Below are 20,428 nucleotides of genomic sequence, written 5' to 3' on the forward strand. Positions count from 1 at the left end.
GCAGCTTCTGAAGATCTAGAGAAAAAGGAGCAATTATAGAAGCCTGTATCATGACAAGTGACAAGAAAGTCAGTGCTGGAATGTCAAATCAGAGAGAGCGTGAAGGCTAGGCAGACTGTCACCAAATCAAGAAGCAGAGCAGTGAGGTAGAAAGTACATGGCAGTTGGAGTCAGTCAGACAGACAGCTAGACCTCAAATCAACCCTGGCTCTGCCACTCACCAACTGTATGGCCCCAGGCAGGTCATATAACCAGGAGTCAGTTTCTTCCTCTCTAAAACAGGCAAGAACCCATCTTGCAGGGTTGTTCTGAGAATGGGAGGAAATGCCTGAGAGTCCAGCCTAATGCCTGGCAAGTAGTACCCAGCTTTTATAATCAGCCCAAAGAGTCCTTGTGTTCCAAGGATGAAGGAATTTTAGAGGTCACCCACTCCAGAGAAGTCATATTTGGATGCAAACATGAACCCCAAACATAAAAAGTCATTTGCCCAAAGCAACCTGGCTGGTTAATGTCTAGGTCAGGATTAGCACTCAGGACACCATCTGTCCTTAGCCACAGGGCTGATGATTACAGCTGAACCATTTCAAACCCTTGAGACATTTCACTAAAAAGGTGACTAGGCTGATCCTGTTGGTGTCCCTCTGATTGTTTTCTCCTTACAGGATAGGTGATTTTCCAGCATTCACATTAGTCACTTCCAAATGGGTTTACTTGCTTCCATTTGTGCATTAGTCTGCTAGAGCTGCCAAAACAAAATGCTACTCTTAAGTGGCTTAAACGACAGTACCTTTTTTCCTCACAGCCCTGGAGGCTGGTAAGTCCAAGATCAGAGTGCTCATTCTGAGGCCTCTTCTCTTGGGTTGCAGGTGGTCACTGTCTTGCTCTGTGCTTACATGACTTAATTGTTTATTTTTCACATGGGTTTATTGGACCAGGATGCCACCCTATGACCGCATTCAACCTTAATTACCTGTGTCTAGCCCCTATCTCTGCATACAGTCACAATGGAGACAGGACTTCAACAAGTGGATTTTGGTGGGGGCACAATTTAGTCTATAGCATTGTGTCTTGTGTTCTCCCTCCCTCCACAGCCATTCCACTCAGGACTGTTTCAAATAGGAGGGAGCTGAAAGGTGAAGCAGATGTACTATTAGGTGCCTAAACATGAGGTACCGAATGCTGGGCATGGTGGCGCACACCTGTCATCCCAGCTGCTTGGGAGGCTGAGGCAGGAGGAGCACCAGATCAAAGCCAGCCTTAGCAATTTAGCAAGGCCCTAAGCAACTTAGACACCCTGACTCTAACTAAAATATAAAAAAAGACTGGGATATGGCTCAGTGATAAAGTGACACTGGGTTTAATTCCTGATACCAAAAAAAAAAAAAAAAAAGGTACCTAAAATTTAAGTACTTAAAAATGAGGCATCATCTCTGGGCTGGTCCCCTTATCAACTCCTCCTGGTTACCCATTAATCAAATCCAAGAGGTGTGGCAAAAGCCAAAGTTCAGATGGTTCAATATATTATTAATTGTGAGAATGCAAGTTGAAGAGTTAAATTGAGGTATATTAAGTAGATTCATTCAGAAGGAAAATTTGAACATGAGGAAAGTTTCTCTGAAGATCAGTCATACATCTGAATGATGAACAGAAACAGTGAAGCTCTGACATTTATTCTGATATTTCCAAGGGGAACTGTATATAGTAACATATTTTTGAGGAAACTTCTTTCTTTAGAAAGATTAAGGGGAAAAATGTCAAGTATGTAGTGAAATATCCAGATTTACGAAGCCTCCAGGGTCCTGAGGATGAAGGTAATGCAGATCAGTTTTTTTGGTATCAGGAGTCTTGCCATTGTAAGTTGTCCTAAGTCAAAGGGCTACTCAGTCCAGTCACAGAGAGGTTTTGGAATGCTTGAGAGGTTCCTTGTGAGACCAGGAATAAACTGTGACCAGTAACTAGCTCCTTTGTGAAGACAATTTGTGAAGATAATGCTCAGCACACACTTGGAGAAATGATCTCACCCATCTTGTTTGGCTATGTCCCAAAGTCATATTTACTCCAAGTTACAAAGTAATACATGAGAAATATGGGCTTTTAGAAAAACTCATAGAAAGCAGAAGTCCTCCTTTATCATATCTTCCCACCAAATTATTCCCCTTCCCATGAATAATGATCAAAACAGTTCAGTGAGATTTGTTCTAGATTTTAAAATATGTATTTACTTTTAGATATCTGGAGAGTTGCTTTTAAATAAATGGCACCATGCTATGAATATTTAACCTTCTCACACTGATGATAATGTAGACCTGTCTTCTCAGTTTTTCCTTTATTACAAAGTTGAAACCAACATTCTTAAGCAAATATTTGTATATGTGAACATATCTGTATGATCTCTTAAAAGGGGATGTACTAGGTCAAAGGGAAAATATATTTTAAAAAATTATATTCTCAAATTGCTTTCTGGAAACAAACTGCTTTCTGGACTTAAATTTGCATTAAAATATATGATATGAGAGTATGTGTTTTTGATCTATTTGCAATTTGACATTATCAATCTTTGACTTTTAAATTTTATTTTCTTGTTTATTTTTTGTACTAGATTGAACCTAGAGGCACTTTACCACTGAGCTTCATCTCTAGTTCTTTTTATTTTTGATTTTGAGATAGGGTTTTGCTTAATTACTCAAGTGGGTCTTAAACTTATGATCCTCCTGCCTCAGCCTCCTGAGTCACTGAGATTACAGGAAGGTGCTGGTTCAGCCTTTAATTTTTGCCAACCTTTTGGGCATTAAAGTGGATCTCACTGTTATTTCAATTTGTATATTCCTGATTTTTAATAGTTCAGCTGGCCTCATTTCTTTACAATTTTATATTGATTTTTCTGTGAATTGACTATTTATATTACTCAAGAGAAATATTTGATTTTTTTGAGTTGTAACAGCTTTTCGCAATAACACACATTAATCCCTTAATGTTGTAAATATCCAAATATGTTGTTAGTAGACATTAAATGACAAGTGGAAGTGCATAGAAAAAAAAAAGGAAGGATTTAAACCAAAAGGTTAACAATGATTACATCTAAGAGATAGGACCTGATTATATGACTTTCCTCTTTTTTTAAATTAATAAGCACTTTATTACTGTTTTGATTTCTTTCATTAAAATGCCTATTTCTATTCTAATCATATTTCTAAAGATGAGCAAATTGGTTGAATCTTTATTTTCCTGAAGGTGTTTCTATCTAAGATACAGTTTCATAATGCCCTGTAAACATCACATGTACATGTAGTTTGATACATGTTTTTTGCATTTGAAAATATTCTGTATTGTAAGTGGTTTTACAAAAAATACTAAGTAGTAAAAATTTTACAATTATGATAATGCAATTAAAAGTTTTAACCAAACAAAAAGTGACTTGCACAAGTTAAGCAGTGAGTCTTCTGAGATTTTTGTAATACTATAACCTGATGATTCCATAATTTTCTCTATAAATAATTTTCATGTTTTTTTCCTTCATTAAGACAAATTTTCTGAATTCCCTCTCTTTCAATTTATATTCCTTGTTTAAAACCAAGTTTTTTGTTTTTTGTTTTTTTTTAAAGAGAGAGTGTGTGAGAGAGAGAGAAGAGAGAGAGAATTTTAATATTTATTTTTTAGTTCTCGGTGGACACAACATCTTTGTTTGTATGTGGTGCTGAGGATCGAACCCGGGCCGCACACATGCCAGGTGAGCGCGCTACCGCTTGAGCCACATCCCCAGCCCTAAAACCTAGTATTAACTGTCTTGGTTTCCATACCTTCTCTTTATCAAGTTTTGCAAAAAATATTTTATTTCTTGCTCTTCTGAAAATTCTTGATTTTGATTAGAAGCCATGCCAATAAAGACTAGGTTTCTATAGATCTCTAACATCACATCTCCATATAAAGTCTGCTGAGAAGGGTTTAGGCATTTCCATTTCTCTTCAGAAAAATCAATGGCCACACCCCTTAATGTCAATGGTTCCATTTCCTGGCTTTCCTGCTTAGTGTTCCCCTATAGTCTTTTTCAGCTCCTGTGTAGCACAGAAACCTGGGGCTCCAGATCTGGGATAGTAAACAGAAATGGATTGATATACGACTTTCCTCTTTATCCCTTTTGTGTATCTGCTTCCTTTCCTCCCTTGAACACAAGAATACATTAATTGCACAAGCAAAAAAAATTTCAACAAAGGAATTAGTGTGGTAAAGGAAATGGTGAAGGTTTTCATGACAATTGTAAATACAGATTTATTAAGAAACTTTGAGTGAGGTGGTATTGATGGAGTAAGTATTCTAATGTAACAATAGTTACTTCTTCGACAAAAAATTGATATGGCAGCTAAAAATTAGCCTTACTACTTGTAGTTACCTATTCACATCCAAGATTCTATCATTGTTTACCCATGTCATTTTATTCTCCCCCACAAGTATCAGTGATCAACAGTGAGGGACACCCAAACATCTTGCCAAGTTTCTGGACAAAAATGTGCACAGGCTCTGTACAAAGACAAAATGGCTTCTGAGTCACCAGCAGCCCTCAAAACCCCATTAATTATTAACAAATGCAAAGAAAGTGCATGCTGATCAGAAAGAAGGAAGTAAGAGGGAGGAAATGTGGTCTGCTGGGGAGACACAGTGCCCATGTGAGAACTCAGAGTTAAATACTATTTAATATGGAATTAAATAGTCCTCCCAGCAGACAGGAATGCCCCCAATTGCCTGGGTTGGGAAACACCTCCTAAGATCACTTAAGGTTATTAGTTCTTATTACATGAGGCAATACCAGTTTGACCTTCCACTAGCACTAGTGGCACGGGTGCAGGGTAGGAGAAAGGTTACACTGAGATGGGAATAATGAGCCAGGCATGTTGGCACATGTGATCCCAGCAATTTGAGAAGCCGAGGGAGGAGGATCACAAATTCAATGTGGCCTGAGCAACTTAGTGAGGCCCTGTCTTAAAATAAAAATGAAACAAGGCCGGGTACTGTAGCTCAGTGGTTGAGCCCTTACCTACCATGTATGAAGCCCAGTACTAGGTTCAACCCCCAGTACTGGAAAAAAAAAAAAATGATGGGAATAGTGACCCCTCAGATGTTGGGCTTTCACAGACTAAATTGTTACTAATTGTTACTAAGAGGTGCATCCTTGGGAATCTACCCTTAAGAGCAGCCTAGATGGCCAAAGGCCAGACCCCGGGTAATACACCAAAAAGAAACCAACTTGGAAATCTATAGGTAACCTGCCAACCTATGATCATCTCATAAAGTGCTTTCCCACAACTTCAACAGAAACTGTCTCCACTTCCTACTGGTGGAATCTCTAGAGCAAATTCTCAACCCTGACTAGTCCTCGGAGGCAACCAGGCAGCTCAGCTGATGTTCCTAGAGCCTCACCAGCAATTCCAAATACTACAGGACTCAAATGTAATGGATAGAAAGGTAAATAGGGCTGGGGATGTGGCTCAAGTGGTAGCGCGCTCGCCTGGCATGCGTGCGGCCGGGGTTCGATCCTCAGCACCACATACAAACAAAGATGTTGTGTCCGCCAAAAACTAAAAAAATAAATATTAAAAAATTCTTTCTCTCACTCTCTTTCTCACTCTCTCTTTAAAAAAAAAAGAATTATAAAAAAAGAGACAGGTAAATAAATAGGGAAGATGAATCCCCAAAGCTCCTAGCTTTTGTTTAATTTCAGTTTATTTATATATCCTGAATTATGTTGCATTACTATAAAGCAAGCAACACTTGAGAAGGCAGATTTAGCATATGGGTTGAATTCTTGAAAGGACAGTGTTATTGTAGATCCTAGGACTTGAATGTACATCCAGTATAATCCCAAATACAAGAAGGTAAAGCCTTTAGGTTAGAAAGAACAGAGTGAGGACATGAACACCCTGTCACTTTGAGGCTAAGATCCAGATAACATATAGAAATGGGAAAGGAGATACATCTGTCATGTCTTCCAAAATGAGCTGAGGACATCTGCAGCTTCTGCTATCATCTCACTGTAGCACAACGGCAAAAACAGATGTAAAAATAGAAGTGATATATTCAACTATTAACAGTGAAGCAAAACTGAATATAGCAGCCTGCAGCAGCACTGACGTAAAATGGGGAACAGCTTCTTCTGGGGCAGGCTGACTCGAGTGGACAATGTGCCAACGAACTAATGATGTTCTCTCCATCCGTGTCATCCCTGACGTCTTCAGAAGGGATGAGGAGGAGGAGACAAGCGAGAAGGTCACAACTGACTGCAGCAAGTGATATTCTCCTGACTGCAAAGTGAAGGAGCCCATTTGTTGGGAAGGAAACCCCTCCCCCTGGGAGTGCACCACCCACTGCAGCGCCTCCTAATGAAGTTCATGGGCAGGCATACAGCTGTGTGCAGCCTGCGGGAGCTGCAGTAGGGAGAGTGCTGGACAGGGGGACAGGAGAGCACAGAAAATGATGAGGGAGATTCTAGAGCCAGGAAGTGACCACGCTGGTTTCCTGTCAGTGTCACCTCTGCTCCACTGGGGGGGAAGCTGGGAGCCCATTTGGCAGGTTCTGCAGAGCAGTTCACAGGAAGAGAGGAAGACCCTCTATCAGGAGAATATTTTCATTAACGGAGCGTCTGGAGCTTTCTGGTTGTTTATTATTACTTGACTTTATTTTTTTCTAAATTGAGACATCATTCATATATCATAAAATATGCTCTCTAAACATGTATACTTGAGAGTTTTTAGCATGCCACGAGACTGTTCAACCATCACAGTAATTGCAGAGCATTTTTTATCACCACAGAAAGGAACCCTTACCCATTAATAAGTCATTCCCCCAACCTCTCCAGCTTCAGTTTACTTTCTCTTTCTATGGATTTGCCTATTCTGGATAGTTCATATAAATGGAATCATACTGTATGTGGCCTCTTACGCCTGTTTTCCCCACTTATCGTGAGGTTTTCAAGATTCATCCATGCTATAGCATGAATTAGTACTTTATCCCTTTAAAGATAATAACTTATTATCTAATAATTTAGCCACTTAGACAGTGGCATCTGGCACATTCACAATGTGGTACAACTTCTATATGTTTTAAAATCTTCCCATCACTCCAGAGTAAAACCCCTTACCCATTAAGCAGTATCTCCCCATTCCCTCCTCTAGCCCAGAAACCACCCATCTCTGGGCTTTACCTATTTGGGGAATTTCATATAAGTGGAATTATATAATATGTGACCTTTGTGTCAGATTTCACTTAGCATTACGCTCTGGAAGTTTATTTTTTTCACAACACGTGTTAGGTATTCCTTTTAATTGTCAGTAATATTCTATTGTATAGATATATCACAATTTGTTTATCCATTCATGTGTGGATGAACACTGGATTGTTTCTAATTTGGAATAATGCTACTATGAATATTTGTGTACAAGTCTTTATGAGAATACATGTTTTCATTTCTCTTGGGTATATATCTAAGAAGTAGAACTGCTGGGTCATATAACTCTCTATATTTTACTTTTCCAGGTACTTCTGGACTGTTTTCCAAAGTGATTATATTATCTTACACTTCTACTACTACTATATAAGACTTCATATAAATGGAATTTCTCCAAATCTTACATAACATTTGTTACTGTCTGTTTTTGACTTTGGCTTTCCTAGTGGGTGTGAAGTAGCCTCACTTTGTGTTATTTTTTTGTTTTAAAATCAAAGCCACCCTATACATAGTTTAAAAAGATAAGGCTCAAGTATAGATGCTCCATTCCTCTTCATTTCCATTTTTACAAGGCACATACTTAAAATTCTTTCAGTGGTTTCTTCTGGTATTTATCTTATATTTCTTGTATTATGCTTCCACTGTTATTTTTAAATCCATTTTAGATACTATCTCTTGACTTCCAACTATGAAAAATGAGCATTTATTTTATGAGTACAAAAACACATACTCATTTTATCCTTCCTTCTTTGCAGTATGATTATAATCTTCATTTTTGGTTAAATCAGTAATTGGCATTTACATTGTTATGATTATGCATTTATAGCCATGTGATGTACAAAGATTCTACTTTACTTAATCATACTTTTTCCCCCTTAGATTTCAGATGACCTAGGAGGAAAAATCTGCCTCATGTTTTCTATTTCCTCAATTTTCTACATACCAATTACAAATTCATTTTCAAATTCTGCAAGAAGACTAAAAATCACTATATATTCAAACACATTGGACGTTCTATTTCTTTCTTTTTGGGGGAAACATGTAGCCAAAGCTCATTAGTATTTGTTGAAGGAATGAATGAAGATAAATAGCCAGAACAAAGACCTCGAGCCAGAAAAAAATAACAACAACAACAACAAAAAACTTAGACATTACTTCTTCCCCCCCTGACCTTCTGGGTTACAGTATTTACAAGATGGGTTCACTTTAGAGGTGAGAGATATTCCAGGCCAAGAGAAGTGACTGGACTTGCCAAAGCGTGAGAACAAGAGTTCAGAAGGAGCAGGGCTGGAACATCAGTCATCTGGGCCTTAGAGCCCCTACATCAGGTTGCTTCCACAGAAAAAAAAGGGCATTTATCCTGAAGCGGATATGGACTTTGGATCTTTATCCTTTAAATATATTTAATTCCCTGAAACCTAAAAAATAATTGCTTGTGCTAAGAATCCAAAAGAAAGGGCACAAAGAGTATTATCATAATTTATAAACCCTCTTAGTGCTCATTGCTGCATTTAATATCCTCAAAGCTATAATCAGTCAAGATCTATGAAATCCAAACTTTCCACATGTAATTACTCTGAGGATTATTACTATTAATTTGAATTTGAATATTGCCAAGTCTAGTTACTTCCTAACAAAGTCCCATGCCCAAGCAGTGCTGCGCATGATTGTGGCAGGTATGAATTGCTTTGGTCTGATCAGCATCTACTTCCCCATCCTTGGATAAGAGTTCTTTGATTTTTATTTGATACCAGAGATGGGGTATTTGATACCATGGTGTGGAACATGATATCAGCATAGAGCTGCCATGGATCATATTGGGAGAGGACCTGCCTGAGCTCAAGGGCCACTACAAAGAAAGTAGAACTGACAGGGATAGCACATGAAAAAGTCTCCATACCCTGCTGTGTCTTCAAACTTTCCAACATGTGCGCAAATAAAATCCTGGATTTGGATTGTGCTCCTGCTGCTTACAACCAAAAGGAGTAATGACTTGCACAGATACTGTAAGGAGAGGCTGAGCCACTTCTGTGTATCAACCTACCAAACTCATGTTTTGAGACAACTGGGACATTAATTTCATATTGATTTCTTGTACTTATATTTTTCTAAGTGTATTTGTTTCTAATACATCATCTGATTCCCCAGGCTTTTTTTTTGGGGGGGGGGTGGTAAATGATCCACATTTTAAAGTTGTGTCTCAGCATGAAAACAACTCAGAACATATTTTATAAATTATTACATATAACTTCCTTACAAATAAAAACCCCAACATTTTTCTTTTTCCTCCACTCTAGTTTCTTATCCCTAAATTTACTTACTTTTCCAAGTCAGCTCTTTTAAATTTTAATACTAGACAATTCTTATTTCCGTAGCTATAGGGGAACCACACATCTTTGTTCGAACTGGTTTCATTCCTACTTTGTAGCCATGACTTTTCCAGTCAGCACACTTGTCTCTCCACAGTGTTTTACACAAAAAATGCCCGGGTGGATTCCACAGATCATCTTTGGAACACCTAAGGCCTATGATTAAAGTAGGGCTGAGGGGCTCCAGCCCTGCTTTCTCATCCTCCAGGCACTATCCAGTCATTGCCAATGATGTAGGATTATACTTACTTATAAGATACAGCTATTTGTGTACTGTCCAGAGTCCAAGCTTTAGGACAGAATTCACCTGTTCATTACTAATGCTGAGCACCTAGCATATGACTGGCATGTGGTAGATATTCAATAAACATTTATTAATTGAATAAATTAAATAGGCAATACAGGTATAATTTTACTGATATTCTGATTTTATGGATAAGGAAACTGAGGTGCAGAGAGTTTTAGTGACTTGTATAAACTTCCACAGTGAGTTAGAGAGGGGTTAAGATACAGTTCTCCTGCCTGGTTGTTCTTCTCTTCTACCACATTACTTCCTGAGCATATATCCCATTATCAAAAAATTCAGGTATAATATCTTAGTTATTAAATAAACGAAGATTTTCAGGTGCCCAAAATGATTCTTAAAGTTTAAGACCTACCGTGGTATCCACAGCCTTGACCTTTTCTGTGGGAATGTGCTTTGGGACAGGTTCTGCCTGGGACAGCAACACACATCCTTTGTCCCCCAAGGTGATGATTACGACCTTGCAGCCCCTTGCCAGGAGTACCATTGCAGCCTTCCCAGCCTCCTCTGGGTTGCCCACCGTGAGGCCTGTTAAAATCTCAGCCTGGAACACACAAAGGAGAAGAAACAGTGGTGAGAATGAGTAACTCAGATCCACTTCCAGATTTGCTTTTCTTAACACAAATGCAATGGGAACCTTGATGGATACCAGTGCAGGAAAATAAACAAGAGAGAACAATAACAATGACAACCAAAACTAGCTAAAAGAGATTCTTGGGATAATCAGGGAAATTTGAATGTGGCTCAGATATTACATGACGGTATAGAATTATTGAGAATTTTTTTAAGCGTGATAATGGTATTGTGGCTCCCTGTAGGAGATGCATACTGAACTTACTCTCAATGAAAACACAATTCTTGTTCTTAGTTACTTTTTAATAAAAACAAAACCCAAATATATCCTAGGAAGGAGAAGCAAACAGCAAAATGTTAGTACCTGTGTAGGTGGAGTGTTCACTCTATTACTCTTTCAGCTTTTCTGCTCATGGAATAATTTTTATGAAAAAGAGAACAAAAGGAATTCTACAAATAGAAGAAGGAAAGATGGGAAAAAGAAAAAAAAGAAAAAAAAGAGTCATTGCCAATATATATATATAATATATATATATATAATATATATATTAGCATCTAAAGATATGATTCTTCCAGGTGTCTCCTGGGATATGATGCCTTTCTCAGTTACTAGTTAACTGGTTAGTAGCCTTCCCTGGTCGCAGACGACTCACTTTTTTTGCTCAGTTGTTTCTACTGGAGCCGCTGAAGGCAGAGAAGAGAGGCACTGATGGCAGAAGCCCTGGCATTCACTGACTCTGTGACCTTCCCTGGGTCACTGACAATCTGCAAAATGCAGGGCAGGGGTGGGAGGGCTTGCACAGGATCAGTATTTCTCTCCCAGAATATAAAAGGCCTATGATTAAAGTAGGGGTGAGGGGCTCCAGTCCTGCTTTCTCATTCTCCAGGCACTATCCAGTATCTCCAAGGAATCTCTCTGGTTCTGAGATAGGCAGTTTAAAAACCACTAGAGGAATTACACGGTACTTTTTGACTCAGAAAGTAGATAACCAAATTCTCTGTTTTTGCTATTACAATTTAACCATACACTACCTCTTCCAGAGAATGGATCTGTCTTCTTTGTGTCATGCCCAAATCAATGCCTTTTGTCATCTATAAATCATTTCACAAGTGTCTGCTCATCCTGGGTTTGCATTTTCCCAGTAGCACAGGTTAGCACACACTTCACCAACTTGACCATGGACCCCCCTCTTACCATCTTTTGTGTAGACCTTTTTAGTCTGGGTTGGTTTTACTTTGAGGTCTTTCTTTCTCCCCACTACTGGGGACCAAACCCTGGGTCTTTTTTTTTTTTTTTTTTTTTTTAATAATTTTTCTTTTTAGTTATAGTCAGACACACACAATACCTTCATTTTATTTACTTATTTATTTTTATGTGGTGTTGAGGATCGAACCCAGCACCTTGCATGTGCTAGGTGATAGTGCTACTGTTGAGCCACAACCCCATCCCAAATCCAGGGTCGTACATGTGCTACGCAAGTACTCTACCACTGAGCTACATGACTGGCCCTTTTTGTTTTATTTTGATACAGGGTCTCACTAAGTTTCCCAGGTTGGCCTTGAATTTGTGATCCTCATGCCTTAGCCTCCTGAGTAGCTGGGATTATAGATGTGCGCCACTGTGCCCAGCTTCTGATACTATTTTTTTTTTTAAATAAATTTTGCATTGGTCTTCCTTACTGGGATCATTTACGTCTATTGAGTTGGATGGTCTCTTTTCAGAAATACCAACTTGTGTCTTTAAAAACTTTTTTTTAATTTAAATTTTATTTTTTCAATACTGGGAATTAAATCCAGGGGCACTCTACCCTTGAGCTATATCCCTATTCCTTTTCATTTTTTGTTTTGAGAGAGGCTGTTGCTAAGTTGTCCAGGCACGTATCCAACTTGTGATCCTCCTGTCTGTTTCCCACGTAGTTGGGGTATAGGCAGGCACCTCTACTCCTGGCCTTCTAGAAATCTTTTAAAAAAACTACTGTTTAGGGCTGGGGTTGTGGATCAGTGGTAGAGCATTTGCCTAGCATGTGTGAGGCACTGGGTTTGATCCCCAGCACCACATTAAAAAAAAACTAAATAAACTAAATAAAGGCATTATGTCCACCTACAACTAAAAATATTTTTTTTTAAAACCAAAAACTATTGTTTAATGAAAAAAATCTTTTAACATAGGAAATAATGCAACCAGCATCCATTAACCTACCACGGACTTTAACAAATCTTAACATTTTATTTGATTCAGATACATTATTATTATTATTATTATTAGGGATTGAACCCAGGGCCTTGCACATGCTAGCAAAAACAGTCTACTACCAAGCTACATTCCCAGCCCAAGACAGTTTTCTTTAAAGAAATTAAATTATCTCTCACATAATATTGTTTAACAAATTTTTTCTTCTCTTGTGTTGGTGATATGATTATTCTTGCCATTTACATTTAATCTCCTGTTCCCTCTGATCATTTAAAAATATTTTTGTTTTTATTCCCAGTTTTATGCAGTTCCATTAAAATGTACCTAAGTAGAGAATCAGATTTGTTTATTTTACATGGCACTTTTTAAAAATATGTATATATATTTTTTTGGTTGTAGGTGGACACAATACTTTTATTTTATTTTTCTGTGATGCTGAGGATCGAACACAGTGCCTCACACATGCCAGGCTAGCACCCTACCACTGAGCTACAGCCCCAGCCCTCCATGGCACTTTTATACACTTTTGACCTGAGGACTTGTGTCTTTTCTCAGTTTTGGAAAGCACCTTGCAGGTTTTCCTCCAGTATTGCTTTTCTTGAGTTTCCACAGTTCTCCTTTTACTCCAATTAGATGCAATGAGGCCTCTCAAACCTCCATCTCTCTCTAATATTCTTCTTTAATATTTAAAATATTTTTCTTTCTGCTCTGCTTTCTTGGTGAACTGAATTTTCTATCTCTAAGTGAATGGATTAAGAATCTTCCAATTCACTACTTCCTTATTCCAATGTGTTTATTTATTTATTGCAGTTCTGGTGATTGAACCCAGGGCCTCATATATATACTAGATAAGCGCCCTATGACTGAGCTACATACCCAGTCCTAATGTTTGTTTATTTACTTATTTACTTGAATAATTTTTAGTTGTAGATGGACACAATACTTTATTTATTTGTTTTTATTTGGTGCTGAGGCTCGAACCCAGTGCCTCACATGTGCCAGGCAAGTGCTCTACCACTGAGCCATAACCCCAGCCCACCTAATGTTTATTTTTTCATGAATGATGTAAAATTTTTTTCAGTGACCACTTTTGTTTTCAAGATGTCTAATGAGTTGTTCTCATATTTACATATTATTGCTTTGATTCTGTTTTTCTTTCACAATTTCTTCTTCAACAAACGTTAATCATGTTTACTTACAGTCTTTCCTTGCATTGTTTTATTATTTGAATTTCCTCTTCAGACTGCCGACTCTGCTGGTTGCTGGTGTGTCTGCTGCTTTGTGCGCAGGCTCACTCTCCTTGCTGTCAGAAGGAGAGTCTTCATAGTTCACCTCCCACCTGGCCCATCTCTACCTTTCTAGAGGTTTTAGGGTTCTATTTATCAGGCGTCCACGGATCTCAAAACCAGAGCAAGTTATTATACTGGTTATAAAGAGTTCCTGCTTTGCAGTGATTGGGACATTGACAATGAAAACTCTTAAGTCATTGTTGGTTTCCCTCCTCCTCAGAGGCAGTGTCTCTGTCCTCCTGTCACCTCTGGTGGGAGCCTAAATATACTGTAGTCTTGTGGAAGGGGTAGCAGCTTGTTTCACCTCTTATTGTTCATAGGCCAGCCAGGCCAGCACGTGTGGTTTCCGGATGTGGGCACCACTCGTCTCCCCATGTGGTCCACTTTTAGTGCCGGTTACCTAAGGATGTGAGATGCCCGTCACTCTCCCAGCTTCCCAGCTTCCTGTACAGCATTATACCAAGGGTTGAATGCTCTGTGAAGCTGTTATAATTTGATCTGTAGAGTTATTTAATCTTATTTTGAAGCTTCTGAGTATCTTTTTATTGTTTTTTGTGTGTGGTGCTGGGATTAAATCTAGTAGTACTCTACCATTGAGCTATATCTAGCCTTTTTAATTTATTTTGAAACAGGTCTTGTTAAGTTGGCCAGGCTGGCCTCTAACTTGCAATCCTCCTGCCTCAGTCTCCAGAGTTGCTGGGATTACAAGTGTGCCCACTGTGCCCAGCTCTTTGTTTCTTCTCTTTCCTTTTTTAAAAATATTTTTATTGTAGATGGACATAATAACTTTATTTATTTATTTTCTAAGGGGTGTTGAGGATTGAACCCAGTGCCTCACACATGCTAGGCAGGTTCACTACCACCGAGCCACAACTCTAGCCCCATTTTTAAAAAAATACTTATATATCAATGATTTGGGTTTGAAATAGAGGCAATATCTTAAGCATGAATGTATATTATTAGTGAGAATTATTTGAATCAATCTATAAGAACATTAAAACTTTTAAAGTTTTTCTTTTTTTTTGATAGAATTTTTGAAACTAATTTTCTTAAAGACCAGTGTTCATGCATTTAATAAGCATTTACTAAGTGCCAACTTTGTAAGGTACAATGTAGCAGATGTTATTTTCCAAAGATAACCATATGAATGCTGTGCATGCACTTTTTATACTATGACAATGCAATCTTCTGTTGAGAGGTGGGGGTACAAGGGTGAACCTTCCTTCTTCAACCAACAGAATAGGACAGAATGATGCTGTGGGACTTCTGAAGCTAAGTAAAAGGCCATCATGACTTCTGTCTGTTGCACTCTCTCTTTCTCGATGCTGGGATCTGGGAAAACAGCTACCATATTGTGAGGAATCCCAGGACACAAGGAAAGGCCATGTATAAGTGGCCCATCATGCCCCCAGCTAACAGCCAGCACCAAACTGTCAAGCATATGCGTGAAAAAGGCTTCAGATAATTCCATCCCTCAGCCTTTGAGTCTCCCATGGAGGGCCCCAGCATTATGGAGCAGAGATAAACCATACTGTGTTCTGTCTGAATTCCTGATATATGGAAACTACGAATGACAATAATTATTGTTACAAGCCAATTCATTTGGGGGGTAATTTATTACTCAGCAATTGATAACATATACACATAGGGATGGCTACCGGGGATACAAGTGAATAAGACAGGTGCCCTGTCCTCATGGAACTTGTAATTTAATGAAGAAGATAGGAGGACTGAATAAATAAATTTAGGCTGTGATGAGTGTTTAAAGAATACCTAGAGTGCTGTGTAAGTATCTAGCAGGGAAATCTGAGCCAGTTTGGCAGTTGAGGGTAATGTAACCTCTTATTGTGAAATGGTCACTCTCTCCCACAATTCCTTTTTCTTAGTCCAATGCCTCGATATGGTGGTTGCTCGAAAATATTGCATAACCTATTGTGGTTTGTTAAATTAGTTTCCATGTAGCAGTCTTCTTTTTTGTGTCCTCTATGTTCTAAAAGATGAAATTATCAAAAAAGCAGGTCAAGAAATCTAGAGACTTTCATTCAGCCTTTGAACTAAATGGCAAACGACCTTACAGTTCATTAATGACGTTCTCTATGTGCATGTCGCATTTGCCAATGTGTTTGCAGGTCCTGCATTCCAATCATGGGAGAGAGCTCTGGTCTAATGCTGTCTAACCTATAAAAAGGAAGAAATACTGAATTTTCTTCCTAAAAATACTGACAATAGCCTCATATCAACATACTGGGAGAGATTTTGTGCAGATGTGTACATTATGACCCTCAGATGGACTCAGAGGCTGCTGCCTTCATGCAGTGGCCCCCAAGGACTTTGCTGTGGCATCATGAAGAACCGTTGTCTGTCCACCAGTGCTGTCACGGGGTCTCACCACAGAAGGCAGCAGTCACGCCAGGAGTTGTATACTAACTAGGGTCATTAGATAAAATACAGGAAGCTCAGCTAAATCTGAATTTCAGATAAACAACCAATACTTTTATAGTGTAAGTATGTTTGGTATATTATTCACTGACTATCTGAAATTCAAATTTATATGGGCATCTGTATTTTTATTTGCTCAACCTGGCAACTCTAATGCTAATTAGTTCACAGAATATGAAATAATTAGAAAAGAAAACAAAACACCAGAGTGTGAGGGCAGGGAGGGGACTAACTAACGGGTTTGATAAGTACCACATTAAGGAGGTGACTCAAAGAATTCCCCCAACCCCCAGAACTTACTGATTTCCTTTTTTTCACACTCCAGCAAACTGAAAAATCTGTGTTCATTATGTCTAAGACACGTGTGATCCAATCGACGTAGTTCATCCTGCCTCTGCTTTATCCCCTTACATGCAAGTCTTCCAGTTTCTCAAAGAATGGCCACCCCAGTTCATCCTTACCTCGCTTTCATTGCAGCAGAACACATCCGAGAGGCTGTAGAACTGCGGATCCAGGTCAGCAATGGCAGGAGCTGGATTGAACAATGTTTTCACTACAAAGGAATGGGAAAGAGATTCGATGGTTATCATTTTTAACATGGTGCATTTACAGACATTTGGTAGGACAAATCCCTGATTGCAATCATGTTTGCATTCATCCGATTAAATATCCATTTAGTACAGATGTGGAGAAGTCTGAAATCTCAGTCTCCATGATAGTTGAGCACCAGTGCCTTCTTATTTCCATTTCCTCTACTTTTTTACTTTACATTTCAGCTTCAAGGGCAAACATCAATATTTACAGCCAAGGTGATCACAGAGTTAAGGTAAGAGCAGGGAAAACATTAAAGAGGAAAAAAGATGTTGTGGCATGAAAGGTTGTGAATGAGCGTGAACAGGTGGGTGAAGATTTTTGTGGGTTCCTGTAAGTACTTAGTTGCAAGGCTAGTTCATAAATCCATTTTCTAGGAAAGAAAAAAGAGATCACAGAAAAGAAACAATGAAGAGTTCAAAATTTTCCTGAATTGAGTAGTATGAGGAAACTCAGGTACATATGTATATTTTATATACCCATGTGTGCTTCCCAAATATGTTACATCACACAGACACACAGACACACACACAAGCTTACGTTTTTGGCTTTTGTGAGCAATCTGGGAATGTTAAAAAAAAAAAAAAGATTGAGAAAGGAGGAGAAATTAAGTCAGAGGCTGAGTGGTGGCTCAGACTAGGAGGTGACTCGAGAAGGATGGGTGGAGATAACAATAATGGGCAAAGGAGAAGGTCACTGCTATCACAGTGACAGAGAAGTGCATTTTTTACAAGAGGAAAACAAGGCTGAGAGATGAGATCCTGTGTGGAAGGCCCTCCCTGGGATGTCATCTGGCAGGGCCCCTACCCAGGGTCCTCTGACTTTAAGTTCAGGGTTTGGTCCTCTCTAAAATAGCTTCTGTAGGCCAGAACTCAACTCTAAGCAATACATGCCTCCAACCCCAATTCACCATATCTTGAAATAGCCTTTGGTGTAAAACTTTAAATTATTTTAAAGTCTTCAGAAATTTTATTTGCACGAAGAACCTTCTTTGCCACAACTCAGGTACACATGTGTATTTTATATGCTTCCCAAATATATCCTGCAGTACACTAAACTGGACTGGCTGGTTTTCTTTTCCTCAACCCAGGTCCACTGACTTAGGTGTGAAGTAGTCTCATCTGTCTATAGATGGGTAGAGTAAATTCCACTAGTTGTGGTTCTCCAAGATTTTTCCAGAACAGTGGCTTAGAAACCTGGCTGCCTATCAGCATCAGGGAGAGCTTGCTCAAGTGCATGGTTTCTTTTTTTTTGTTTTCTTATCAGCTTTATTAAGGTGTATTTAAGAAATGTACATTGTGTGTATTTTGGTGTACAATTTGATGTTTTTATTTATGTATATATTGTTAAGTGTTTATATCAGGTTAATTAACATATACATCATCTCACACACATTTTTTCTAACAGTGAGAACATTAGGATCTACTCACTTAGCAGTTTTCAATCATTAAAAAAAATGACATACTTAGTTAACATGCTATGCAATTGCACTCCAGAATATTTATATCTTTTAAAAATTTTTATTATTTATTCTAATTTGTTATATATGACAGCAGAATTCAAGTGCATGATTTCTGGACTCCACTTCAAACTCACTGAGTCAGTATCTCTGGGGGTAAGAACAGGGTCTCCAGGTGGCTCTCACATAGCCACTTGGAAGTGACCTATCCCACATTCCTGGAAAGATGCTAATGAGCATGTGGCTGATGGAAAGAGTCCACCACTGCAGCCCCATGAGGCTGCCTAGTCTGCACCCTCCTAGGTCTTATATGATGTTTTGGTCCAGCCAGTGATCTTGTCCTGTATGGGCTAACACTATTTCCACATTTTTGTTATTGTAGATTCCATAATGTCCACCCACAGAAATCCTATTGTATATTTTTGGCAGCTCAAATTTTTGCACAGGGCTATTGTGCAACTTCAATTAGAAAATGGACATGAAAGCCCTGGGTAAACTGTAAAGTGTTGTACAAATGTAAAGGATTATCACTGTTATTATATTGTCCTTTACACACAGCCCAACACCCCCGCCAGTCAACCCATCCCTCTGCCTTCTGTGTAGCTTGGCAACAATCTCGCTCATTGGCTCTCTGGCTTCTGAGATGTTTTGGAGATGTTAGTTATGCATAAATGTCCTCATTGTCCAGCATTTGAACACACCCACTTACTTTTTAGGTTTTCTGAACAATATATTGTTCCTTATTTGCCTCACACCCACCTAGGGTGATCTTCAAATTGGTACTCATTAGCATCAGAGCACAGGTTAGAGCAAGGTACCAGTATGGAACAGCAGAGTAGATTCATTTACTTTTTCTTCCCCTAAAAGATGCCTGATCTAGCAATTCCTTTTCTTCCTTTCTTTCTTTTCTTTGTATCAGGGATTGAACCCAGGGGTGCCTAACCACTGAGCCACATCCACAGCTCTTTTTATTTTTTGAGACAGGGTTTTGCTAAGTTGTCTAGGGCCTTGTTAAGTTGCTGAGTCTTGTTCTCAAACTTGCAATCTTCTTGCCTCAGCCTCCGGAGTTGCTGGGATTACAAGTGAGTGCCACCACACTGGGCTAGCAATTCCTTTTCTAAATCTATGCTCACAGAAATCTATAGGTATTCAAATATGATACACAGTGATGCTCATGGAGCTCTGTGCTAGAAAAATACAAAAAAGAAACCTACACATCTATCAAATGGATTGGTTAAAATTATGACATATTCACCTGATGTAATTCTCTGCAGCAGCTAAAAAGAATGAAGTAGCTCCTTCCTTTGTGAGAGAAAGATTTCTATAATTTATCCGTACGTGAAAAATTATAAAACTATTCATTTTAAATAAAACACATAAAAACATAACTACATGGGGCTGGGGTTTGGCTCAGTGGTAGAGCACTTGCTTAGCATGTGCAAGACCCTGGGTTTGATCCTCAGTACTACATATAAATAAATAAATAGAATAAAGATATTCTGTTTAACTACAACTAAAAAAATAAATATTAAAAAACATAACTACACACATAGTTACATTTCTATACTTGCATAAATAGAAAAGTCTGAGAAGTTACTGAATAAGTAATTAGTTATAAAAGGCTAATTGGAATAAATCTGACTGTAGATTAAATGTTGTACATCATGCAGTTAATCTTCCATCAAAAAACAGGTACACTGTTAATGAAATGATATAATAGCTGTGTTGTGCAGTAGAGGGTAAAGAGTAATGAGTTGGGGTGATGAAAAAAACCCTGCTCATGTCTTGACATTTGTTGAAGCTAAATGAGAGCACATATGGACTTACCAATATAGTATTCTATATCCTTACATATTTGAAATTTTCCACAATAAAAACAATTTTAAGCTGGGCATGGTGGTATACACCTGTGGTCCCATCTATGTGGTAGGTTGAGGTGGAAGAATCACTAAGCTCATGAATTTGAGACCAACCTGGCTACACAGTAAGAACCCCAT

The 20,428-nt window shown here is 38.5% G+C and overlaps 1 protein-coding gene across 2 annotated transcripts in view; it reads right to left on the reverse strand.

Annotated features, from left to right (window-relative positions):
• The window catches only part of Rbks (ribokinase), a 91,761-nt gene that overhangs the window by 27,793 nt on the left and 43,540 nt on the right, over positions 1-20,428 (reverse strand). For both annotated transcript variants that reach the window (XM_076833344.2, XM_076833342.2), the window contains exons 6-7: positions 16,843-16,934; positions 10,245-10,433 (exon numbers count right to left, since the gene is read on the reverse strand). In XM_076833344.2, the coding sequence (XP_076689459.1) occupies positions 10,245-10,433; positions 16,843-16,934 (281 nt within the window). The remainder of the gene's footprint in view (positions 1-10,244; positions 10,434-16,842; positions 16,935-20,428) is intronic.

This window comes from Callospermophilus lateralis, chromosome 14 (assembly GCF_048772815.1).
Source record: "Callospermophilus lateralis isolate mCalLat2 chromosome 14, mCalLat2.hap1, whole genome shotgun sequence".
Lineage (NCBI taxonomy): Eukaryota > Metazoa > Chordata > Mammalia > Rodentia > Sciuridae > Callospermophilus > Callospermophilus lateralis.